The sequence below is a fragment of the Mirounga leonina genome, unplaced genomic scaffold (assembly GCF_011800145.1).
Source record: "Mirounga leonina isolate KUSES-001 unplaced genomic scaffold, KU_Mleo_1.0 Mir_115, whole genome shotgun sequence".
Classification (NCBI taxonomy): domain Eukaryota; kingdom Metazoa; phylum Chordata; class Mammalia; order Carnivora; family Phocidae; genus Mirounga; species Mirounga leonina.
This window is the reverse complement of record NW_023270268.1, coordinates 85,949,797-85,972,865: the sequence shown is the minus strand read 5'-3', so window position 1 is coordinate 85,972,865 and position 23,069 is coordinate 85,949,797. Positions and strand designations below refer to the sequence as shown.

The following is a 23,069-nucleotide window of genomic DNA, read 5'->3' as shown; positions in this document are numbered from 1 at the left end:
ATTTTCTATTCTGACAGTGGAAGGAATGAGAAGAAGTGTAAATTAGGTAAGCCTTTCTTTTTAAGTCCATGGCCACTCACAAAAATAGGTTCCAGAAAAATCTTAGTCCTAATTGACTAAAGAATGCAGTAATTGATAGTAATTATGGGATTACAGACCTCTAATATTGCTTTTTTCTTTGGATAGCTCTTTACTGTTTTAAACAAGACAGTCTGAGTCTGTGAGACAAAGAGAGGAAGAATAATTTTTAAACACTGGGGGGTATATCTTCTTTTACATTTTTTCCCCTGTTTTAGCTTGAGGGCTTAATCCTATCTGTTCAAGGAACTGGGAGTAAGAAAACCTAACACGGCCAAGTCAAAATGAAAGAGAAAGGATAGGAGGAAAGTGGACTCAGAGATAAAGAAACAGCTGCTGACCACTGTTTCTCTTCCTGTAACTGTTGTTCATAATTAGAACAATGATTTTCTTATTTTGAAATTTATTTTCTAGAGGTCAGCAGTGTAGATATTTTGTAGCAGTTTGGGTATGGAAGGGAATCATTTGAGAATTTTTGCTTCTCAAAATGCTTGGGGTGAGAGGTATATGAATAAGATATAGCCCCACCATTATTTATTCTAGTCAGTTTGGGAGTGCCCCATTATTTTAAGTTTAAAAAGTAACTTTTTTTTAAGGTTTTAGTTTTAAGCAATCTCTACACTTGACCTGGGGCTTGAACCCACAACCTCGAGATCAAGAGTTGCATGCTCCATTAACTGAGCCAGCCACATGTCCCCAAAAGTAACTATATTTAAAAGCTGGTTAAAATGGCATACTAGGGAAAGAAAAACCTTGCTACTAAGCTTTCTAAGGTTTCTGCAGAGACTAAACCCCAATCATTATTGTATGATGTTCTACAGACTACCTAAAAGTTGCAGTTGCTGGGAATAATGAACTCAGAGAAGTCTATTTCTCTGTTTTCAGATTCAATTATTTATTTGAGAGAGAGAGAGAAAGAGCAGGGGGAGGGGCAGAGGGAGTCTCAAGCAGACTCCGTGTTGAGAATTGAGATCATGATCTAAGCCAAAATCAAGAGCTGGACACCTAACCGACAGAGGTATCCAGGTCCCTCTGATTCATTTATTTCTAAATAATTCCATAATGGCCATTAATATAAAAACAAATTTTGAGTTACCAGAGTTATAATAACAGGTAAAAGGATGGAAACGTCTATACCCACATTAGAAACCAGGTATATAAATGCATTTTTTTCAATGAGCTACAATTTGTGTGACTAAATAAATGGTTCATTTTATGACTACTTCTCAAGAAAGCAATATCACCTTTTCATACTACCTAGATCAGTACAGTCCAAGAGAAATAGAATGCAAGCCATTAAAGTGAACCACATAAGTATTAAAAAATTATCTAGTAGCACATTAAAAAAAAGTCAAAAGAAAAGGTGACATTAGTTTTAATAATATATTTTATTTTGTTTAATATATCTAAAATAGTCTCATTATAGCATATAATTAATATAAAGTATCACTGATATTTTACATTCTTTTTTTTCCCTCCATGTAAAGGCTTCAAAACCCAATGTATATTTTACAGTTATAGTACATCTCAATTTAGAAAGGCCTCATTTCAGGGGCACCTGGCTGGCTCAGTAGGAAGAGCATGCAACTCTTGATCTCAGGGTTGTGAGTTCAAGCCCCATGTCAGGTGTAAAGATTACTTAAATTAAGAAAACTTAAAAAAAAAAAAACATCAGAAAGGCCTCATTTCAAATGCTCAATAACCACACGTGGCTAGGGGTTACCATACTGGACAGCACAGATCAAGACAAAAATATTTTAAGTCTGAAATGAACTAAAGGAAAAGATATCTCATATGAAAGCAAAATTAAAAAGAAAACCACTAAAATGTGAATGGAATGGTAAGTAACAGGAGTACAAAAGAATATAAATGGTAAGAAAAAAAAGAGAGCAAGCCACTTAATTGAAATCATCATTCAAGGATGAAAGCTCTTAAGAAGACATCAGATGGCCAAGAGACACATGAAAAGATGCTCATCATCGCTCATCATCAGGGAAATGCATATCAAAACTACAATGAGATATCACCTCACACCTGTCAGAATGGCTAAAATCAACAACACAAGAAGCAACAGGTGTTGGCGAGGATGTAGAGAAAAGGAACACTCATGCACAACTGGTGGGAATGCAAACTGGTGCAGTCACTGTGGAAAACAGTATGGTGGTTCCTCAAAAAGTTAAGAATAGAACTACCTTATGATCCCACAATTGCATTACTAGGTATTTACCCAAAGAACACAAAAACACTAAGTCAAAGGGACACATGCACCCCTATGTTTATAGCAGCATTATTTAGAATGGCCAAATTATGGAAGCAGCCAAATGTCCATCAATAGATGAATGGATAAAGATGTGGAGTATATATGTGTGTGTGTATACACACACACACACACACACAGAGGAATATTACTCAGCCATTAAAAAGAATGAAATCTTGCCATTTGCAACAATATGGATGAAGCTACAGAGTATAATGTTAAGTGAAATAAATCAGAGAAAGACAAAACCGTATGATTTCACGCACATGTGGAATTTAAGAAATAAAACAAGCAAAGGGAAAAAGAAATCAAGAAAAAGACTTTTTTTTTTTTTATTTGAGAGAGAGAGAATGAGAGAGAGAGAACACATGAGAGGGGATAGGGTCAGAGGACAAAGCAGACTCCCTGCCGAGCAGGGAGCCCAATGTGGGACTCAATCCAGGGACTCCAGGATCATGACCTGAGCCGAAGGCAGTCGCTTAACCAACTGAGCCACCCAGGCGCCCGAAAAAGACTATTTTTTAAAAAAGATTCTATTTTTATTTATTTAAGAGAGAGAGAGAGGGAGAGCACAGAGGAAGAGTGAGAGGGAGATACAGATTTCCCGATGAGCAGAGAGCCCAATGTGGGCCTTGATCCCAGGACCCTAAGATCATGACCTGAGCTGAAGGCAGACACTTAACCAACTGAGCCACCCAAGTGCCCCGAGAAAAAGACTGTTAACTATAGAGAACAAACTGATGGTTACCAGAGGGGAGGTTGGATGGGGGGGTGGGTTATTTAGGTGATGGGGATTAAAGAGTGCACTTTGTGATGGCATGGGGTGATGTATGGAAGTGTTGAATTACTAATACTGTACATTTGAAACTAATATAATATTGTATATTAACTAACTGGAATTAAAGTAAAAACTTTTAAAAAAAGATGAAAGCTCTTGTCAGACAGATTTCTAGATCAAAGTAATATTTCCCTTACAGTTGGCCCTCAATATTTAAATGTTAGGATTTGTGGGGGGCGGCGCCTGGGTGGCTCAGTTGCTTAGGCATCCAACTCTTGATCTCAGCTCAGGTCTTGATCTCAGGGTTGTGAGCTCAAGCCCTATGTTGGGCTCCACACTCAACATTAAAAAATAAATAAAATAAAATAATTTAATAAATAAAATAAAATAAATTAATTAAATAAATAAAACAAACATTAGGATTTGGGAATTCAAACTAAAGCAAGATTGAATAGAATGTTACAATCAGGAGTCTGCCCAGAACACCAAAGCAGCAGAAATAGCTCTGCCTGTTAATGAAACCTAAAAAAATTACAAATTAAAAGAATTTTTGAATTTAAATTACATATTTTTAAATACCAAAATAAAGAAAACTTAGATTCAGATGCCCTTGAAGAATACAATCCAAGATGAATGAAAAAGTAAATGTCAAGAAATGCACTGAATTCCAGGAAGTGGTCAAATAATGACCACAGGGAGAATCTTAAAAAAGGAGAATAGTACTTCAAAAGAGAATCATGATGAAATCAAGATTAACAAAGATCTATACCAGGTAAACAGTCTTTAATGAAGTTTCCTTCCAAAATAAAAATGAGAGAAATAAAAAAACACTGTATTTTAACTTCAAGCCTGAAAACTTAAGAGAAATTAAAATTTAATCCCAATGGAGAACAACTTTTTTCCAATCATATGAGAAGATGAAGTCTTTAAAAGAAGAGCTGGAGGGGTGCCTGGGTGGCTCAGTCATTAAGCATCTGCCTTTGGCTCAGGTCACGATCTCAGGGTCCTGCGACTGAGCCCCGCATTGGGCTCCCTGCTCAGCACGGAGTCTGCTTCTCCCTCTCTCTCTCCCCATCGCTCGTGATCTCTCTCAAATAAAGAAAAGAGGGGCGCCTGGGTGGCTCAGTCATTAAGTGTCTGCCTTCAGCTCAGGTCATGATCCCAGGGTTCTGGGATCGAGCCCCAGGTCGGGCTCCCTGCTCCACAGGAGGTCTGCTTCTCCCTCTCCCACTCCCCCTGCTTGCGTTCCCTCTCTCGCTGTCTCCCTCTCTCTGTCAAAATAAATAAATAAAATCTTTAAAAAAAAAAAAGAGAAGAGAAGAAAAAAGAAAAGACAAGACGAGAAAAAAGAAAAGAAAAGCTGGAGAAGCTACAGATACACAAACAAAAGGAGCGAATGTGAAAATGACCACTTAAAAACACCAGAGTGACTGTAAAGACTCTGGCTGTGGTTGGGAGTCCCACTCACCTCCACCATTTGTTACTACTAAACTGCTGCGAGTCTCCTGGTACTGGCTTTCTCTTCGCAGTCTTTGTTCCTTAGTGATTTCTGCTACTCGAAGAGGCAGATCTGAAAATTCATCTGTAGGCTAAAAAAAAATTAGCAGTAACATTTAAAAATATAATTTCAAACTTTAGACAACATAGTATTGAAAGCAAGGATATAATATAAACTCACTAAAATTTACATTTAAGAAGAAATAGCAAAAAAGTTCTGGAGATGAACAGTAGTGACAGTTTCTCAACAATTTGAATGTACTTAATGTCACTGAAATGTACACTTAAGAATGGTTAAAATGGTACATTTTATGTTATGTATATTTATTTTACTATAATAAAAAAAGCGATGGAAGGTTATATATCACTCTATAAATAAACAGGAATTTAAAGTATCTATATATATGTATCTGCATGGATACAGATACGATTATGTACACAACCCTTGATACATACACAAGCTTTCCAAATTACAAATGGACTGTGGTCTAAAGTTAATTTGCTTTGGAATGAATGAAGTAATGCTACAAATGGGAGGTTATCAGTCTTGCTAATAACAGCTTATTTCATCAATTAACCCATTGAGAGCTAAAATATTCTACCTTCTAACTTAAAAAAAGAAAGCATAATAATAATTAAATACAAGAGAAAAATATGTAATTAGTTAAGAAAATTATTTATCTTGAGCATGTTAATAGTCTTCACTAAGGTTCCTGTCTTATTACCCATCAACCTATAGTCCTATTTTCTCACCTCGTAGCACCCCTTCCGCAACCTCTGCTTAAGGTCACCCAGCCCCGCAAACTTTAGGCTTCAGTTGTAATTGGCTCAGTTCCCATTTGGCTTTCTAGGATATTAAACTATTTATACAAGACAATAAGGTAACAAACATGTAAAACACATGATAAAAAGACGGCAAAGAAACAGAATATCATTTCTGGATGGCAGTACTCTGTGGGATTTGTACCTCTTCCTTGGCTTTTCCATATTTTATGTAATGAGAAATTGAATCCAATTAAGATACTTTCCATTTTCATCATTTGTTGTCTCTTAATCAGGTGTTATAACATGCAGAATAGAAGAAACACTTACTTCATTCCCTGACCATCTCTTATCACCACTGTCCACACTATTGAAACCTGAATCAAGAGCTCCATAAGGGCGACCTGAGTACAGTTCTTCATGGCTGCCAAAGAGAGACTCTAGTTGTTACTGGGTAGTTCGAGGTTTTAAAAATTAACATTTAAAATAAATTAAATGCAATTTTACTAATAAACATTATCATGGCATTTAGTGATTTAACTTATTTAGAATTAAATGGGCATTCTTTTGACTTTTTAATATGAAAAATTCTGAACTAAAATAAACAGTATAATGTATACTAGTATACTAATATAACAGCACTCACCAGTTTCAAAAATGTCAACACTGCCATTCTTGCTTCACCTATGCTTCTAACCCATTTCCCATGCCCCCCAACACAGGGCTTGAACTCACTGCCTCGAGATAGAGACCTGAGCTGAAATCAAGAGTCAGTCCCTTGGGGCGCCTGGGTGGCTCAGATGGTTAAGCGTCTGCCTTCGGCTCAGGTCATGATCCCAGGGTCCTGGGATCGAGTGCTGCACTGGGCTCCCCTGCTAGGCAGGGGAGACTGCTTCTCCCTCTGCCTCTCTCTGACTCTCATGAATAAATAAATAAAACATTAAAAAAAAAGTCGGACCCTTAACTGACTGACCACCCAGGTGCCCCCTCATTTTTTTTTTTTTAAGAGAGAGAGAGTGGGGAGGGGGAGAGGGAGAGAATCTTAAGCAGGCTCCACACCCAGCATGGAACCCGACAGAGGGCTCAATCTCATGACCCTGAGATCGTGACCTGAGCTGAAATCAAGAGTCAGATGCTTAACTGACTGAACCACCCAGGCACCCCCAATAGTCATTTTTTTTTTAAAGATTTTATTTATTTATTTGACAGAGAGCGAGAGAAAGAACAGAAGCAGGGGTAGTGGGAGAGGGAGAAGCAGGTTTCCCACGGAGCAGGGAGCCCAATGCAGGGCTTGATCCCAGGACCCCGGGATCATGACCTGAACCGAAGGCAGAAGGCAGACGCTTGACGACTGAGCCACCCAAGTGCCCCCCGATAGTACTTTTAAAGGTAAAATTCATATACAGTGAAATGCATACACCTTAGCTATACACTTGACAAATGAATCCATCTTTGTAATATACACCTCTATCATGATTGTAGGACATTTCTACTTTGCCTGAAAGTTCCCACACATCCCTTTCCCAGTCAATTCCCCTCACCATGTTACAGTGTGCTCTTAAGAGATAACCACTACTCTGATTTTTTCACCTTAAATTAGTATGAAACGCAGAGTAACAGTCCCCAAAGATGTCTAAGATCTAATCCCTGGAACCTATAAATATGTTTCTTTACATGGCAAAGGGGAATTAAGGCTGAAAGTAAAAATAAGGTTGCTAGTCACCTGATCCGAAATTAATGTAAATTATCTGAACGCACACAATGTAATCAAAAGGGCCCTTAACAGTGGAAGAGGGAGGCAAAAGAGGTCAGTGTGATGCAATGCTGGCTTGAAGATGACTTTTGGTTAAGAGTCAAGGAATGTGGACAGCTTCTCTCTAGAAGTTGAAAAAGGCAAGGAAATGTATCCTACTCAGAGCCTATAGAAAATGATTTTAGCCCAATGAGACCAAGACTTGGACTTCTGACCTACAAAACCGTAAGATAACAAATTTGTGTTTAAAAATCTAAGCCTGTGGTAATTTGTTATGGCAGCAATAAAAAAGTAATACAATTAGGATGCCTGGGTGGCTTAGTCATTAAGCATCTGCCTTCAGCTCAGGTCATGATCCCATGGTTCTGGGATTGAGCCCCACATGGGGCTCCCTGCTCGGCAGGAAGCCTGCTTCTCCTTCTCCCACTCCCCCTGTGTGTGTTCCCTCTCTCACTGTGTCTGTCTCTGTCAAATAAATAAATAAAATCTTCAAAAAAAAAAAAGGTAATACAATTAGTTTTGCTTACTCTGGAACTCAAAAAATGGAATCATATGTATTTTTTTTAATCTGGCTTTTTTTGCTCAGCACCATGTCAGTGAAATTCTTGATGGTTTTAATATCTTCAAGTAGAATGGATAAATTATTTAAGTGTTGGCTTAACTTAAAAAACAAACGAACAGACTTGCCAATCTGTTTTTGAAAGTAGCTATCCCATTTTCCATTCACACCAGCAATGTATCTGCGTTCCAGCTGCCAACACTCGTGTTGTCAGTCTTTCATTTCAGCCATTGTGGTGAATGAAAGGTGTATCTCACTGTCATTTTAATTAGTATTTTTCTGATGACTAATGATATGGAGTATCATTTTGTGTGGGTATTGGCCATTCATTTATCTTCTTTTTGTGAAAGGTCCGTTCTTTTGCCCATTTCTAAATATACCAGTAATCTCAAAAACAGTTTGCTAAGAAGCCAGACACAAAACACTATATAATGCTTGATTTCATCTATATGAAACTTTAGAAAAGGCAAAGCTCTACTGACTGAGAGCAGATCAGTAGCTGCCCGGGGCTGAGTGAAGGGGAAAGGACTTATCTAGTGTAAAGGGGCACATGGTTGATGGAATTGCTATCCGTCTTGTGTTGGTAGTCTCATGATTGCATCCATTTACCAAAATTCACTGAGCTGCACACTTAAAATAGATAAATGTTATGATTTGTACATTGTATCTCAATAAAGCTGTTTAAAAATCTGCCAAATATTTCGCCAAAGTGGATGTTCCATTTTACAGTTCTGTAAGCAGTGTAGGCAAGCACTGGTTGCTGCACAGCCCCACTAGACATCTGGTGTTGTCAGTTTTAATTTCAGTCATTCTAGTAGGTGTGTAATTATGTCTTGTGCCTTACTTTACATTTCCATGATGACTGATGATGTTGAGCACTTTTTGGGGTGCTTATTGGTCATTTGTTTATCTTTGTCAAGTATCTGATCAAGTCTTTTGTCCAACTTTTAATTGGGTTGTTTGTCTTTTTAACATTAAGTTGCAGATACCCTTTATAGTTTGGATATAAGTCCTCTATCATATATATGTGTCATATATATACATATTGCAAATATTTTCTCCCAGTCTGTGGTTTGCGTATTCATTTTCTTAGTATTTTCTTTTCACGAGGAGATGCTTTTCATTTTGCTGAAATCTAATTTATCATGTCTTTTTTTTTATGGTTATTGCTTTCTGTATCCTCAGAAATCATTGCCTATTCTATGTCACAAAGATATTCTTCCACACTTTCTTCGAAAAGTTTTATAGCTATAGTTTTTGCTTGTTCTTAAACATACTTTTAAAAGTTAGCTCAGGGGCGCCTGGGTGGCTCAGTCGTTAAGCGTCTGCCTTCGGCTCAGGTCATGATCCCAGGGTCCTGGGATCGAGCCCCGCATCGGGCTCCCTGCTCAGAGGGAAGCCTGCTTCTCCCTCTCCCACTCCCCCTGCTTGTGTTCCCTCTCTCGCTGTGTCTCTCTCTGTCAAATAAATAAACAAAAAATCTTTAAAAAAATAAAAAAATAAAAGTTAGCTTAATTAGAAATCTAAAACATGACAAGGCTTATTTTTTAAAAAATGGTCTATTAGTATTTTATTTAATAAGCATGGGGTTGAAAAGCAACTTTCAACGGTACAAATTTAAAATAGTGTTTTTCTAGTACTGAATTTTGTATTCCATATATTCTTACATAGTTAATGCACATAACTTTAATTTCCATAAAATGAGGTTAACCGTTTCTACTCATATGCCTTTATATAAAGTGAAAGATTTATGTCAGTTAGAAACAAAACAAACCAGGGTGCCTGGGTGGCTCAGTTGGTTAAGCCATCTGCCTTCGGCTCAGGTCATGATCCCAGGGTCCTGGGATCGAGGCCCGCTTCGGGCCCTACTCAGTGGGAAGCCTGCTTCTCCCTCTCCCTCGGCCACTCCCCCTGGTTGTATTCTCTGGCTTTATCTCTCAGTCAAATAAATAAATAAATAAAATCTTTAAAAACAAAACAAAACAAACAAAAAACCCTATGTGAATAAAAGAAAGTCTTTGTAACATCATTTATTTTATTGATAAAGATTTTACTTTGAATGTAGTAATTAATATATAGATCTATTTGTCCAATGTACTAAATATGCTCTGATTATGAAGATCCAAAAATACAGGTACCTTCTGGCTATCTTCCTCATTTTCCCCACCTTCCCCCATCAAGATCATTTAGCAAAAAAAAGTCTCCCAGCAGAATTCTAAAATTACTTTTCTAGCAGTGCCTGGCTGGCTCAATTGGAAGAGCATGTGACTCCTGATCTTGGGGTCGTGAGTTCAAGCCCCATGTTGGATGCTGAGATTACTTAAAAATAAATAAAAAAATAAATAGGGGCGCCTGGGTGGCTAAGTTGGTTAAGCGACTGCCTTCGGCTCAGGTCATGATCCTGGAGTCCCGGGATCGAGTCCCGCATCGCGCTCCCTGCTCGGCAGGGAGTCTGCTTCTCCTTCTGACCCTCCCCCCTCTCATGCTCTATCTCATTCTCTCTCTCAAATAAATAAATAAAATCTTTAAAAGTAAATAAATAAATAAACAAACAAACAAATACATAAACTAAAAAAATTTTACTTTTCTAAGAGAAAAGTAGTTAATTTCTACCAACTTTTTACTTTGGAAAAATTCATATCTATACAAGAGTTAGGAGAGTAATACAATGAATATCCATTTGCCCTTCATCTGTATCTCCAAACTGTTAGTATTTAAGTAAAATGTCTTATTTAATCATCTATGTGATAGGTCTGCTTTTATGCTTGTTTTAGAGTCCAGAACTTACAGATAGGTACTATATATGTTTTATCACCGCAAAGTCAGGCCAAGGTACCCAATTTTAAAAGCTTTCTAATAAAATTATACATTAAGCCACACTTATAAAATTCTGCAGCTGCCAAAAGAAGTATGTATATTTCAAGATTTACTGAAAAATATTTTAAAATATTATGTATTTTTTTCAAGTAAAGATTTTGCGATTTCTAGAGGATATTGTTCTATATAACGTTTATTCTATCAAGCGGCCAATTGAGATAAGCCTAAATTTACTGTGATATTTTTCAAGTGGGTAACATAAACAGAATTAATAGAATCTCTGCATTAAGCTATTTATCTCCTTTATTTGTTACCTTTAGCTTCTCCACATACTCACTCTTGTTCAGAGTTGAAACTGGTAAGATTAAAGTAAGGCATACAGGTTTACCAACTCCTGGGTTCACTCAGGATTTTTTTTTGGTTTTAGAACTTAAAGTCCTGTGTCCCAGGAAAACCCTTAGTCACAAGTAAACCAGGACAGACGGTTACCCAGTGAATAAATATGGCCCGCAGGAGGCCTGGCAGAGTTCTGCCAGCCAGGCTCCAGCTATGCCCTGTCAGAAAGTCCAATCTCCTTAAACTACCTAGCATAACATGGACTCAGATGTGTAAGTGCCTTTTCTGTAGCAGGAACTTGAACTGTGAGTCAGTAGAGTGCAGTGAGGAGCATAAAACATGGCTATTTTTATAGTTTAACAGATCTGGACTGACAACGTGGCACCATCATTTACTAGCTGTGTGACTTCAATTAACTTGCTTAACTTCTCTCAACTTGTTTCCTCATAAGTTAAAGAAAAAAAAAAGATTAACAACACCTACCTCACAGATTTGCTATAAAGACTGAAAAATATAAGCTAAGGATTTGCACAAATATTACTACTAAGGACTAAATAAAAGTTGTTGTTATTATTATTTCTATGAAGAATGTACCCTTAAGAGAGCATTTGCTGTTATCACAAGTCACTACATCTGCTTCATTTGGGTTTAGTTCACCAAACATTTATTGAATGTCACACAGTGTTCTAGATACTAAGAATACAAATATCAATAAAGGATGATCATTGCTTTCACAAGCCCAGGCTTGTTGGAGAGAATTAATTCCGTTACTCAGGTTGCAGAAGCAGGACTTTTCTTTCCAGTGGCTTAGTCTTTCCTCAGTTTTGGTTCACTGCCACATTACCATACATAAATATATTTAGTCTGTAATATATAGGTGGTCAGCAAAAAAGCATAGGTCATTATAGATCACTACTGAAAAATACATGTGTATATTGTATAAAACTTAAAAGTTATCACAACAGTGCAACTTGCTAAAGGAATTGGAAACATTTACATCTAGAAATAAATAAAACATTTGTGATCTTTGTAAAATGACTTAAGGAAGATTGGTCGCAGTTTATATATTATGCAAAAGCAGTTAGAAAGTTACATGTAAGGATTGAAGGAAAGTACCACAGCACCTATTCTGTACTGAATACCTTAAGAGCTACAGGATTAATAAAAATTCTCTTTAGCAAGACAGGACTCTTAGGACCAAACTGGTCCTAGATCACCGTAGATAGCTAGTAACAATCATGTCTAATATTTACATAAGACTTTATGGTCAGCCAAGCACTTTCAGAACCAGGTCATTCAATCCTTAGAACTACTGTTAGGGCATAACTGGGGTAAATAAAGATCACGTTGAAGAAACTGAAGTCCAGAGAGGTTAAGTGAACTGCCCAATAGTACAGACATTCTCACTCCATGGTGGCATTTTGAATAAAGGTATGGCCAACTACAGTGCAATCTCACTAATCCATACCTCAGTAAAAAAGACATGAAGGTACAATACCCCATTCACCACTGCATGAGGAGTTGGAAGGAAATATTTTATTTATATTATATATAAAAATATTATCTAGGACATTCTGAAATAATTACAAATAATGTAATATAATTCCAGAAAAAATGGAAAATACAGAATACAGATTAATCTAGTGAGCATGGTGAGGGATTATTAGAGGGACTGAAAGACATCAGATCTATAATTACTAATTCCTTTGGAGAGACACAACATGTTTATGCTATTTAGACTTTCCATTTAGGGTATATTTCTCCATGGATTCAAGCCTTCTTTTTGTCTTAACAAATACACACATCTCTTGCCAGGCTTTTTTGAGAAGTTTTATGTTTTTAAAGTATTATGATGAGGATTTCTATATTTAAAAAAATTAGGCCAAGACTAATTAGTCCTCAAGACTAAGGACAGAAAGAGAGAAACAGGTTCTGCAATCAGCACCACAGGCTTTAATCAAAGCCCATTATTCCTATAGGGGCTGGTGATTGCTCCTTAGTCTTTGGACCTACCCTCACATACACATCCCCAGTAGTCATCATTAACTGCCTGACACTCAAACCCCAAGGGCAGCTGTAGCAGTTCATGTTCCTACTCTGCTATTTTAGGAGAGGAAAACTTTTTCTTAACAAAGATGATTAACTCCAAGGGGGAAAATCAATTAGTGTCGATGTAAAATAAAAGCTACATTTTTTTAATTTACTTTTTAAGATTTTATTTATTTATTTGACAGAGAGAGAGAGAGAGAGAGGAGAGAGAGTACAAGCAGGTGGAGTGAGAGAGGGAGAAGCAGGCTTCTTGCGGAGCAGGGAGCCAGATGCCGGGCTTGATCCCAGGACCCTGGGATCATGACCTGAGCCGAAGGCAGACGCTTAACCGACCAAACCACCCAGGCGCCCCTACATTTATTTGTTGTAGTACATCTTTCAAGAGTACAGGACTAGAACATACTTAATGAAAATTTTGAATAGGAAAAACAAAACTTTTTTCAATAAATAAGACAAGAGTTCTATATTATAAGCGATTTACCAAGGTAAGAGGAAAAAGACTTGAAGAAAGAAAAGGATATAATGAATAGAGGAAATTTAAAAATTCTTGGCAATAATGGTCTGGGTCCCTTCATATTCTCCCCACTGTCAAAGTCCTTTCTCCAAGAGAGGCCTAGATCTAGCACAGAGTATGCCAGACCTAATCCCTACCATCTGTCAAAACCTTTTATGTCTTAACCTTAACATCACATACCTGCTTTCAGTCTTCTCAGAGTTAAAAGTGTTAGGACCGAGATGTTCTTGTAGGAATCTTTTAGGGGTATATAGGACATTGGGTTAATTTCTCCTTGTGTATTTGTATAAATATACTAAAACTTGTATTATTGTATGCTTAAACCACCAGATTAGAGCTAGTATTTTAAATACCCTTCAGAGTGTCTATGAAACTCTTCAATCTAATGGCTAGACCAAAAAAACCCCAGAACGTCATTATAAAGTTGTTCTGATAACTTTTAAGCACAGAAAAGTTAGGACGGAAATAACATTTGTGTGACCAAACTGTTCATTACTTTAATAAATACTTGTTGAGTATTATTTGGTGTGCCAAACGCCCAGGTGAACTAGGGATACAGTGGTGAAGAAGAAACACATGGTCTGTGACAAAGGGCAGAAGTCAAGTCCCTTTGGAGTAATATTTAATTTACTTAAGAAATCAGGTTCTGGGGGCACTTGGGTGGCTCAGTCAGCTAAGCATCTGCCTTTGGCTCAGGTCATGATCCAGGAGTCCTGGGATGGAGCCCCGCATTGGGCTCCCTGCTCAGTGGGGAGTCTGCTTCTCCCTCTGCCCCTCCCCCAGCTTGTGCTCGCTCTCTCCCTCACTCTCTCTAATAAATAAAATCTTAAAAAAAAAAAAAATCAGGTTCTATATTTTCAGATAGCTTGAGATTACTCCTTTATACCATAAACACTTAAATATTTAATTCTAATAATTTCTGATGAAAAAAATTTAAACTGTATTTAAAATTTAAACTTAATGCACATTTCCCTTTACTGGAAATGATATCTCTAATATACCTTAGCATTTTCTTGATGAGCATCAATTATTGTACTGTGCTCTAACATGGCAATAATTTAAAATACTACTGAAATATGGAGGGTTATTTGCATATATACCTAATGGCATCAAGGCACTATGTTTTTGGAGTGTTACTACTTTTCAGTATCTTGTTAAATTATGAAATATGTCATACAGATAAAAAATGAATATAACAGACATAGCTTTTAAAACATGATGAGACATTAATACCTTTATTTATTATTATTATTTTTAAGTATTTTATTTATTTATTTGACAGAGAGAGACACAGCGAGAGAAGGAACACAAGCAGGTGGAGAGGAAGGGGGAGAAGGAGACTTCCTGCGGAGTAGGGAGCCTGATGCGGGGCTCAGTCCCAGGACCCTGGGATCATGACCTGAGCCAAAGGCAGATGCTTAACAACTGAGCCACCCCAGTGCCCCGAGACATTAATACCTTTAAAGTCCCCTTATGTGTCTTTCACATTGACTATTCCTTCCTCTCAGAGTTAACCACTAACTAATTTTTATAATATGTGTCTGCTTTTTATAGTTTTATTTTTTCTTTCAAATAACTTTTTGTATTTTTAATGTCTGCTTTTAGAAACTCTACCAAAATAGAAATTTGTTAATTTGTTTTAGACTAGGATACTGAGAAGCAAGCTCATTAGGACTGTGCTTTAATGTAAAATGTGACAAGTTCTAATAGAAGGCCAGAAGGGTTCTCTTTTGAATAAGGCCTATATGCATTATAGCACCTTCACTGAGACATCTATTTTGCCTGTTAAAAGGCCTTTTGAATTTAATTACTGCTGCTTAAGATTGTTTCAGATGGTTGGGAATGCCAAAGAGGTAACCTTGTCATTCAGGTGTTATGTAGTTGAAGGATTCATAAACTAAAAGATCCTGAAGTGACATTAATGGTCATCAAATCCATCCTCTTCACTCCCTAAAGAAAAAATCAACTCCCAAAAGTTTGAATGACTTGCTTTAAGTCACAGAATTAACAGCAGAGCCAAGGTCAGCATTCAAGTCATTGAGACCAGTGGTTTTCAAGTAGGGACCCCTCAGGGGCTATTTAGCAATGTCTGGAGCCGTTTTTGTTTGTCACACTGGGAAGGTGCTACAGAAGCCAGGAATACTGATAAACATCTTCTGATGTACAAGACAGCTTCCCACAACAAAGAGTTATCTTGCCCAAAATATCAACAGTGCTGAGGTAGAGAAACCTTAACTTAGAACTACACTTTGTCAGATCTCTGTAATCGACTGTTTACTTAATACAAACATTCTGAGAAAAACAGTGTCAAAATAGGTTATTTCCCTTTAGTTAAACATTCAGACAGATTTAAGGGTCCAGTTTGATTCCCTATGAGATGGAATACATTAAATAAAAAAATAAAATATACTCACCAGGAGCCAAAACCCAAGGGTCTCCTATCATAATCTGGCAGATCTGGAGCAATCTTACAAGCCTGTATGTTCAGGTACTTAAATATGTGGATTTTGCCTTTTATACATATCTAAAAAAGTAACATATAAAGGCAACAAAATTATTACTCATTTGAAATATATGTGTCCCTTGCTAACAATCACAATCAGCTTTTTACTTATTATATATTAGAAGCAAGGCATTTCTATCAACTACATCCAGTGATATTAAAAATCAAATACTCATTATAACATGTTATTTTATGTGTTTAAGTGATATAAATACAGATTTTTGTTTTCTAGTCAAGAATAAATTTCAGTAACATATAAAATAAATAATTTATGATTATAAACACTGATAGAATACCAAATAAACTTATCAAACTGATTAGATTAGGCATAGTCAGGGATTTAAAGCATTGTTCCCCATAGATTTCACCGGCAACTTTTGCTTTTAGAAATCCAACAATCATGCACAATTATGTTTTGAATCCTACTTTTCGTAAGAGAGAAAAGCAGGAAATGATTAAATATTAAAGTTACATTTCTGTTGACAGAAGTCAAAATATAAATTCTTTAAGATTATGAGATCCTTCTATAGTTATGAAGTTTACTCATAAAACTTTATAGTTGTCATCCAGAGGCTTGAATAAGACCATCATCAACTGTAGAGTTCAAATGCTACAGTGAAAAATATGGGCTGGCATGTGTTGTGATGAGCCCTAGGTGTTATACGCAACTAATGAATCGTTGAACACTACATCAAAAACTAGTGATGTACTATATGTTGGCTAACTGACATAATAAAAAAAATTAAGTTACATTTAAAAAAAAGAAAAATATAGGCTGGTAAAATTTTTCAGATTATGGGATGGCTAGAATCTATATGTAAAGTTACCTTAAAATTACTTTATTATTAAATAGTTTCATATCAGTCACTGATAAACAAATGATCAAACTGACTAAATGAGGAACTTAAGATTTTAGAAAATAAAAAGGTACAAAAATGATGGTCAGAAGAAACGCACTGATAATCTTTAATGCTGAAAGCCAAGTATTTTTATTTGTCTCTCATGTTTACATTGCCTACTTTCAAGTTTTACCAGAAAGAAATTAACTCAAATTGTATTAGAAAAACTTCGAGAAGAACCCCTCAACTTAAAAAGTAAGAATTTAGTGAAAGGAAAAGCACTTCTGGAAATATTATCTGTCCTTCATCCCATTTATTCAGGGCTTCTAAAGAATGCATATGTGTGTGAATTTACCGTAAAAGAACTTCATTTCCAACAAAAAGATAAATGCATAGAACTTCAATTTTTAAATTCACCCTTTGTCAAAAAAGTTCCCAGTATACTTCAAATCCACTAGAGTTTACCTGTGCAGGAGGAGACTGTAGTGGATTGTTATCTAGGGTGATCATCTGTAGGTGCCTGAGGTTCCGATAACAAACAGGGATTGTTGTAATTTTATTGCAGGAGAAGTCTAACCGTATCAAAGGCAGCTCTGCCAGCTCTGCAGGGTGATAAAATGGAAATGAACAATTAATGATATTTCAAAACTAGACAATTTTTACAGGACCTTCTAGTTAAATAGAGCGAATTTAATGTATTTATCTCCTTTCTTAAAGATGAACTGATATTATAAAATGAAATCTAGTTGCTTACAGATGGGAATACTAGTGAAAAGCAAGCAGTCTGACTCCTCACAGAACTATAGAAACCGGAGGCCTGATATGACAGAAACGTAGGCATAACCAAAGGATTAGATGATAGTCTGTACAAAGAACAAGTTAAATGTCTAAGTCCCCAACCTCAACTCATGCAGCCCTACCCCTCTCCAATCATTCACCACCGGGGTCAGTAAGTTATTCTCTAGTGAAACTGAATCAAAGGCTTTGAATTCAGGAATCTTAGGCACAATGGAAAGTCAGGATGAGTTGCCAGTTGGAAATGGAGGATTTAAAAGGAAGTCTACACAGCGACGAGACCTCAGCATGTTCCTACCGAACCCCACCCCATCCCCAGCTCTTGAATGCCAGTAGTCAGTCCCCTCTTATTCATGGGGGATATGTTTCAAAACCCCCAGGGGATGCAGAAACTGCAGATACTACCAAACCCTATATATTCTGTGATATTTCCTATACATACATACCCGTATACATATACTGTGATTTCTCCTATACGTACATACCTGTATACATATGATAAAGTTTAATTTATAAATTAGGCACAGTAAGAAATTAACAACAAATAAAATAAAATTAACGACAAAAACTAATAATAAAATAGAACAATTGTAATAGATAGTGTAATAAAAATTATGTGAATGTGGTTTTTCTCTCTCTGCTAAAAAAAAGAGGGAGGAATTAGCCATACGTACATAAAAAACTAAGCAAATAAAAAAAGACAAAAACAACAACAAAAATAAGATGTATAAAAAAGAAATAAAATCAGAGTACATCAACTGAATTGGCAGGGAACAGTATTTATATAGTTGTAATAACATAAACAATAACACTTTGATCAAAAGTTGTGATAAAACTACACTGGGAAGGGGCACCTGGGTGGCTCAGTCGTTAAGCATCTGCCTTTGGCTCAGGTCATGATCCCAGGGTCCTGGGATCGAGCCCTGCATCAGGCTCCTTGCTCAGCAGGAAGCCTGCTTCTCCCTCTCCCACTCCCTCTGCTTGTGTTCCTTCTCTCACTGTGTCACTCTCTGTCAAATAAATAAAATCTTTAAAAAATTACACTAGGAAGATAGTAGGAGGGAAGTAAAGGTATGATCGTGATAGTTTGTAAGAGAGTTAAATCGTCATCTGCCAGGTCACCTGGGTGGCTCAGTAGGTTAAGCATCTATCTGCCTTTGGCTCAGGTCATGATCCCAGGACCCTGGGATCGGGCTCTCTGCTCAGCGAGGAGCCTGCTTCTCTCCCTCTCCCTCTGCCTGCTGCCCTGCCTACTTATGTGAGCGCTCAAGCTCTCTAATAAATAAATAAAATCTTAAAAAATAAAAATATTTAATATTTATAAATAGTCATCTACCATAACAGGAAGCTGACATAAGTGTCAAGACTGGTAAATCCAGCAAAGCTGTTAAAGCACGTCATTTAGAAGTATGTCAGCAAGTGCCAGTGAAAAGAATCAAAGGTGGAGAAGGTAGATGCTTCTAGACATTAAAACCGGGGAGGCAGAGGGGTGCCTGGGTGGCTTAGTTGGTTAAGGGTCCAACCTTGATTTCAGCTCAGGTCATGATCTCGCAGTCATGAGATCGAGTCCTGTGCTGCCTCCACACTTGGGGGGGGGGGGCAGTCTGCTTGAGATTCTCTCTCTCTTCCCCTCCCCCATGCGCATGTGTGTGCACACACTCTCTCTCTAATTAATAAACAAATCTTAAAAAAAAAATAACTGGGGAGGGAGATGGTTGAGGCAGGGGAATGCTATTATTGATTTTGAGCTTTTTCTACTCGACTTTCTGAACGATATATTTTTATACTATTTTTTATACTATTTCATACTATATATATTTTTATACTACTCGACTTTCTGAGCAATATATTACTTTATAACAATTAAAATTTAAAATCAAAATGGCAATAAGAGACATACTAATTTATCTACCAAACTGGAATATGTTAGAGACCATATGAACTTCCACACTAACTTATGTAGCTATCAGAATAAAGCTTTCCTCCAGTTTAACTCTCAATTTAGCTGACTATGCTGAGATTACAAGATAAGCTGATAGAAAACCATTTAAAACTATTTGTGTGACTCACCATTTTCTTGGTAACACACATTTAAAATATGATAGAGAAATAAATTAGATGATAAAATTATTAGACTGTAATTGTCATCTAAAACCCTGAATTTTCATTTTCACTAAAATCCCAATGTTTTCCTTAATTGATTTTATATTAAGTCCGTATTACTACATTAATAAGCCTTTAAAGATCAATCTCAGGAGGTGGGTCCCCGAGTAGAAGAGTAATCTTGGATAGAATTTTCGGGTTATAAGGCCTGTGCCATGATTTTGGTCAGTTCTGCTGGGGGCCTTCATTCACATTCCTGAGGGGGTAGAAAGCAGACCCAGGAGGAAATGAGGAAGGGCTCTAAAAGTAAAAGGTGTAAAGGTTACTGGCTAAGTGACTGAAAGGAAAGTTATGCAGGATTTTGGCTAGTCTGACTGCACTAAGTGTATAAAAGTGGACTAAAAGGTCACTTATTGAGACATTTTGACATCCAAAATGTCAAAGTCACACTTGTATATGTTAGAATTAAAAATCATACTGGATCATACTGGTGTTAATATTTGATTCCACAGTGAAGCAAAAGCTTCATTAGTTAATTCAGTATTTACTATATATTATAGGTCATGTTTTATAGAAGAACCTAGAGCATCACAGTCATGAAAATACCTTCTAAAGGACAGAGGTAAGGGAAAGTGGATAGGAGTTTAGATGACACAGGAGTTGCCAGGAACTGATAACTACCATAGCTGGATATTCATTGCTCTCATTTATATATGAAATTTTCCATAATAAAATTAAAGATATACTCTGATCTAAATTCTCCTCATTTTCATTTCTTTTTACAGCTTCTTTCATGAATTCATATTTTGAAGGGTTGATAAATTATACTTAATTTGCTTAATCATTTTTATGATTTAGATACATATACCAGAGCCTATAGTGAGCCTAAGATAACAAGCCTCCCAGTGCAGTCTCTCACTCCATTCATTATTCATTCTACACATCACCTCCAACCATTAATTAGCCTCTATCTGAACATTTCCAGGGAAAGATAAAGTAAGTTCAAGTCAAGTCCATTTAAGTCAGTGCAAATTGCAGGAATGTTTTTCATTACACTAAACTATTTCCTGATCAAAAACATGATCTACTTCTCCCAAGTACTTGCACTTACTGAAACTTCCAGGGACCCTACCTTGAGTTATTAATTAATTCTGACAAGATCTTAAAATACAATCACTGGTTAATAGTTATTGGAGTTTTTCACTGAAGAATCTAACTTTAAAATCCACAAGGAAACAGATAACAACATATAGTAGCTGAACCACTATATCTCAAACATTGCCTGTAGCTCTTATACATTTTTGTCCTGTACCTATCAGTCTGAGAGATCTTCAAAATAAAGAAACAAGTAATAATGAAACAATTATTTCGGTTTCTTACCTTCAGGCAAACGTACTAAGTGGTTTCTTCTTACATTAAGGTCTCTCAAGGCCTCCAAATTACCAATTTGGGAAGGTATTGTTTGAATTTCATTGCAGCTCACATCCTATCTCAAAAAGATACAAAGTAAAGAATTGTTCTAATATTACAAATTTGTCTGCTTTAAACCATGTGTAAAATGAGGTTCGATAAGATAATACCTATGGTCTGTCTTAACTGTAAAAAAAAAAAAAAAAATTAATGATTCTGTGTCCAAGAATAATACCATAGTTTGTACTAGCATTTAATTCTAAAAACTTACAGGTTTCTGACTGATTTTACACATTTTATATGGATCTACACTAATTTTTTGAGCAGAACAAAAATTAAATGACAAGATGTGGACAGAAAGCCTGGGATCAAATCAAATGAAAATTCTAGTGAAAAGGTAAATTAGAAAAAAGTATAAAAACTGATCTATTTTATAAGTGTTCTAATGAAACTAGAAGAAAAAACAATGATAAAAATTATAATGATAAAATTAATTGAAAGGAAATCCTATTTTCAAAATGCCAGCTCGCCTGCTCAAGAATATAAAAAAATGCATTGAAGATAACTCGAAAAGTTCTTTATCAAACTGAAAGTGAGGGAAAAAATAATAAAGTACACATAACTCACAGGCCACGGAAAAAACAGATACTGCTCTATTGGCATCCGATCAAGCTGGTACCAATACATGTATTATGTAGGCCTTCTGGCATCTCAGTCAACAGCTTGACTCCACTAGTTCTGAGAAGAGGCTAACTACAGATTTCAAGATTGACAAATTCAGAATTCCATAATTCTGAGACCAGCCAGAAAAAAAGTATAAATCCATGTGTAACAGCAGGAAGTTGTCTAGGTTAATAAAAGCTCCAAGATGTCACATTAACACTTAGAACTCCTCTAGGATATGAGTAAAAAGACAACAGTAACAGACTTACTATTAGAAAAGACCACTTACCAAAAACTTCAATAATCTTCAATAAACTTCAATAATCTTCAAACATTATTTTTACATTTTCCCATAATATTCTTAGAGAAAATAGTATTATTTTTATCTTTCCTACCAATTAATGACTGAAGTAGAATCAGTAGCTATACTTCTTAGTCCAATGCTCTAGGCATCAAAGTTAAAAGGAAAAGAAGTTGAAAGGATAGGGAAAATTGAGCTTGAGCTAGAAGGTAATAGTAATTTATATTTCTCTTGGAAAATGTGTATCTTGAAAGACAAAATTTTACTCTCACTTAAAAACGAAGGGAAGGGGCACCTGGGTGGCTCAATCAGTTAAGCGTCTGCCTTCAGCTCGGGTTATGATCTCAGGGTCCTGGGATTGAGCCCCACATGAGGCTCCCTGCTTGGTGGGAAGTCTGCTTGTCCCTCTGCCTCTGCCCTTCCCCCTATTCATGCTCGCTCTAACAAATGGATAAAATCTTTTTTAATTTTAAAGATTTTATTTATTTATTTGACAGAGAGAGACACGGTGAGAGAGAGGGAACACAAGCAGGGGGAGTAGGAGAGGGAGAAGCAGGCTTCCCCGCTGAGCAAGGAGCCCGATGAGGGGCTCGATCCCAGGACCCTGGGATCATGACCTGAGCCGAAGGAAGACGCTAAACGACTGAGCCACCCAGGTGCCCCAAATGGATAAAATCTTTAAGGAAAAAAAAAAAAAAGAAGAGAAATAGAGGCACCTGGCTGGCTTAGTTGGAGGAGCATGTGACTCTTGATCATGGGGTCTTTAGTTCAAGTCTCACATTGGGTGTAGAGACTACTTAAATAAACCTTATAAAAAAGGAAATAAAGGATAAAAGCAATATGGATATTGTGAGAATACGTTCCATCAAGTGGGAATCAGGAGCTTTGAGATTATTAATTCTCACTCCGACACAAACTATTTTTATGACTGAGGGTATCAATTTACCTCTTTTGTAGAAAGCTAAAAGCTCCTTCTGCAAGATATATCTATCTTTTAGGTGTTTATGATTCAATATGCAGAAACAGAAAGTTTAAATGATTTGAATATCAGAATC

The 23,069-nt window shown here is 36.5% G+C and overlaps 1 protein-coding gene across 7 annotated transcripts in view; it reads right to left on the bottom strand.

Annotated features, from left to right (window-relative positions):
- Positions 1–23,069, bottom strand: part of LRCH3 (leucine rich repeats and calponin homology domain containing 3) — a 119,642-nt gene that overhangs the window by 43,166 nt on the left and 53,407 nt on the right. For all 7 annotated transcript variants that reach the window (XM_034999967.1, XM_034999966.1, XM_034999959.1 and 4 more), the window contains exons 4-8: positions 21,021–21,126; positions 17,208–17,344; positions 15,815–15,924; positions 5,703–5,796; positions 4,582–4,702 (exon numbers count right to left, since the gene is read on the bottom strand). In XM_034999967.1, the coding sequence (XP_034855858.1) occupies positions 4,582–4,702; positions 5,703–5,796; positions 15,815–15,924; positions 17,208–17,344; positions 21,021–21,126 (568 nt within the window). The remainder of the gene's footprint in view (positions 1–4,581; positions 4,703–5,702; positions 5,797–15,814; positions 15,925–17,207; positions 17,345–21,020; positions 21,127–23,069) is intronic.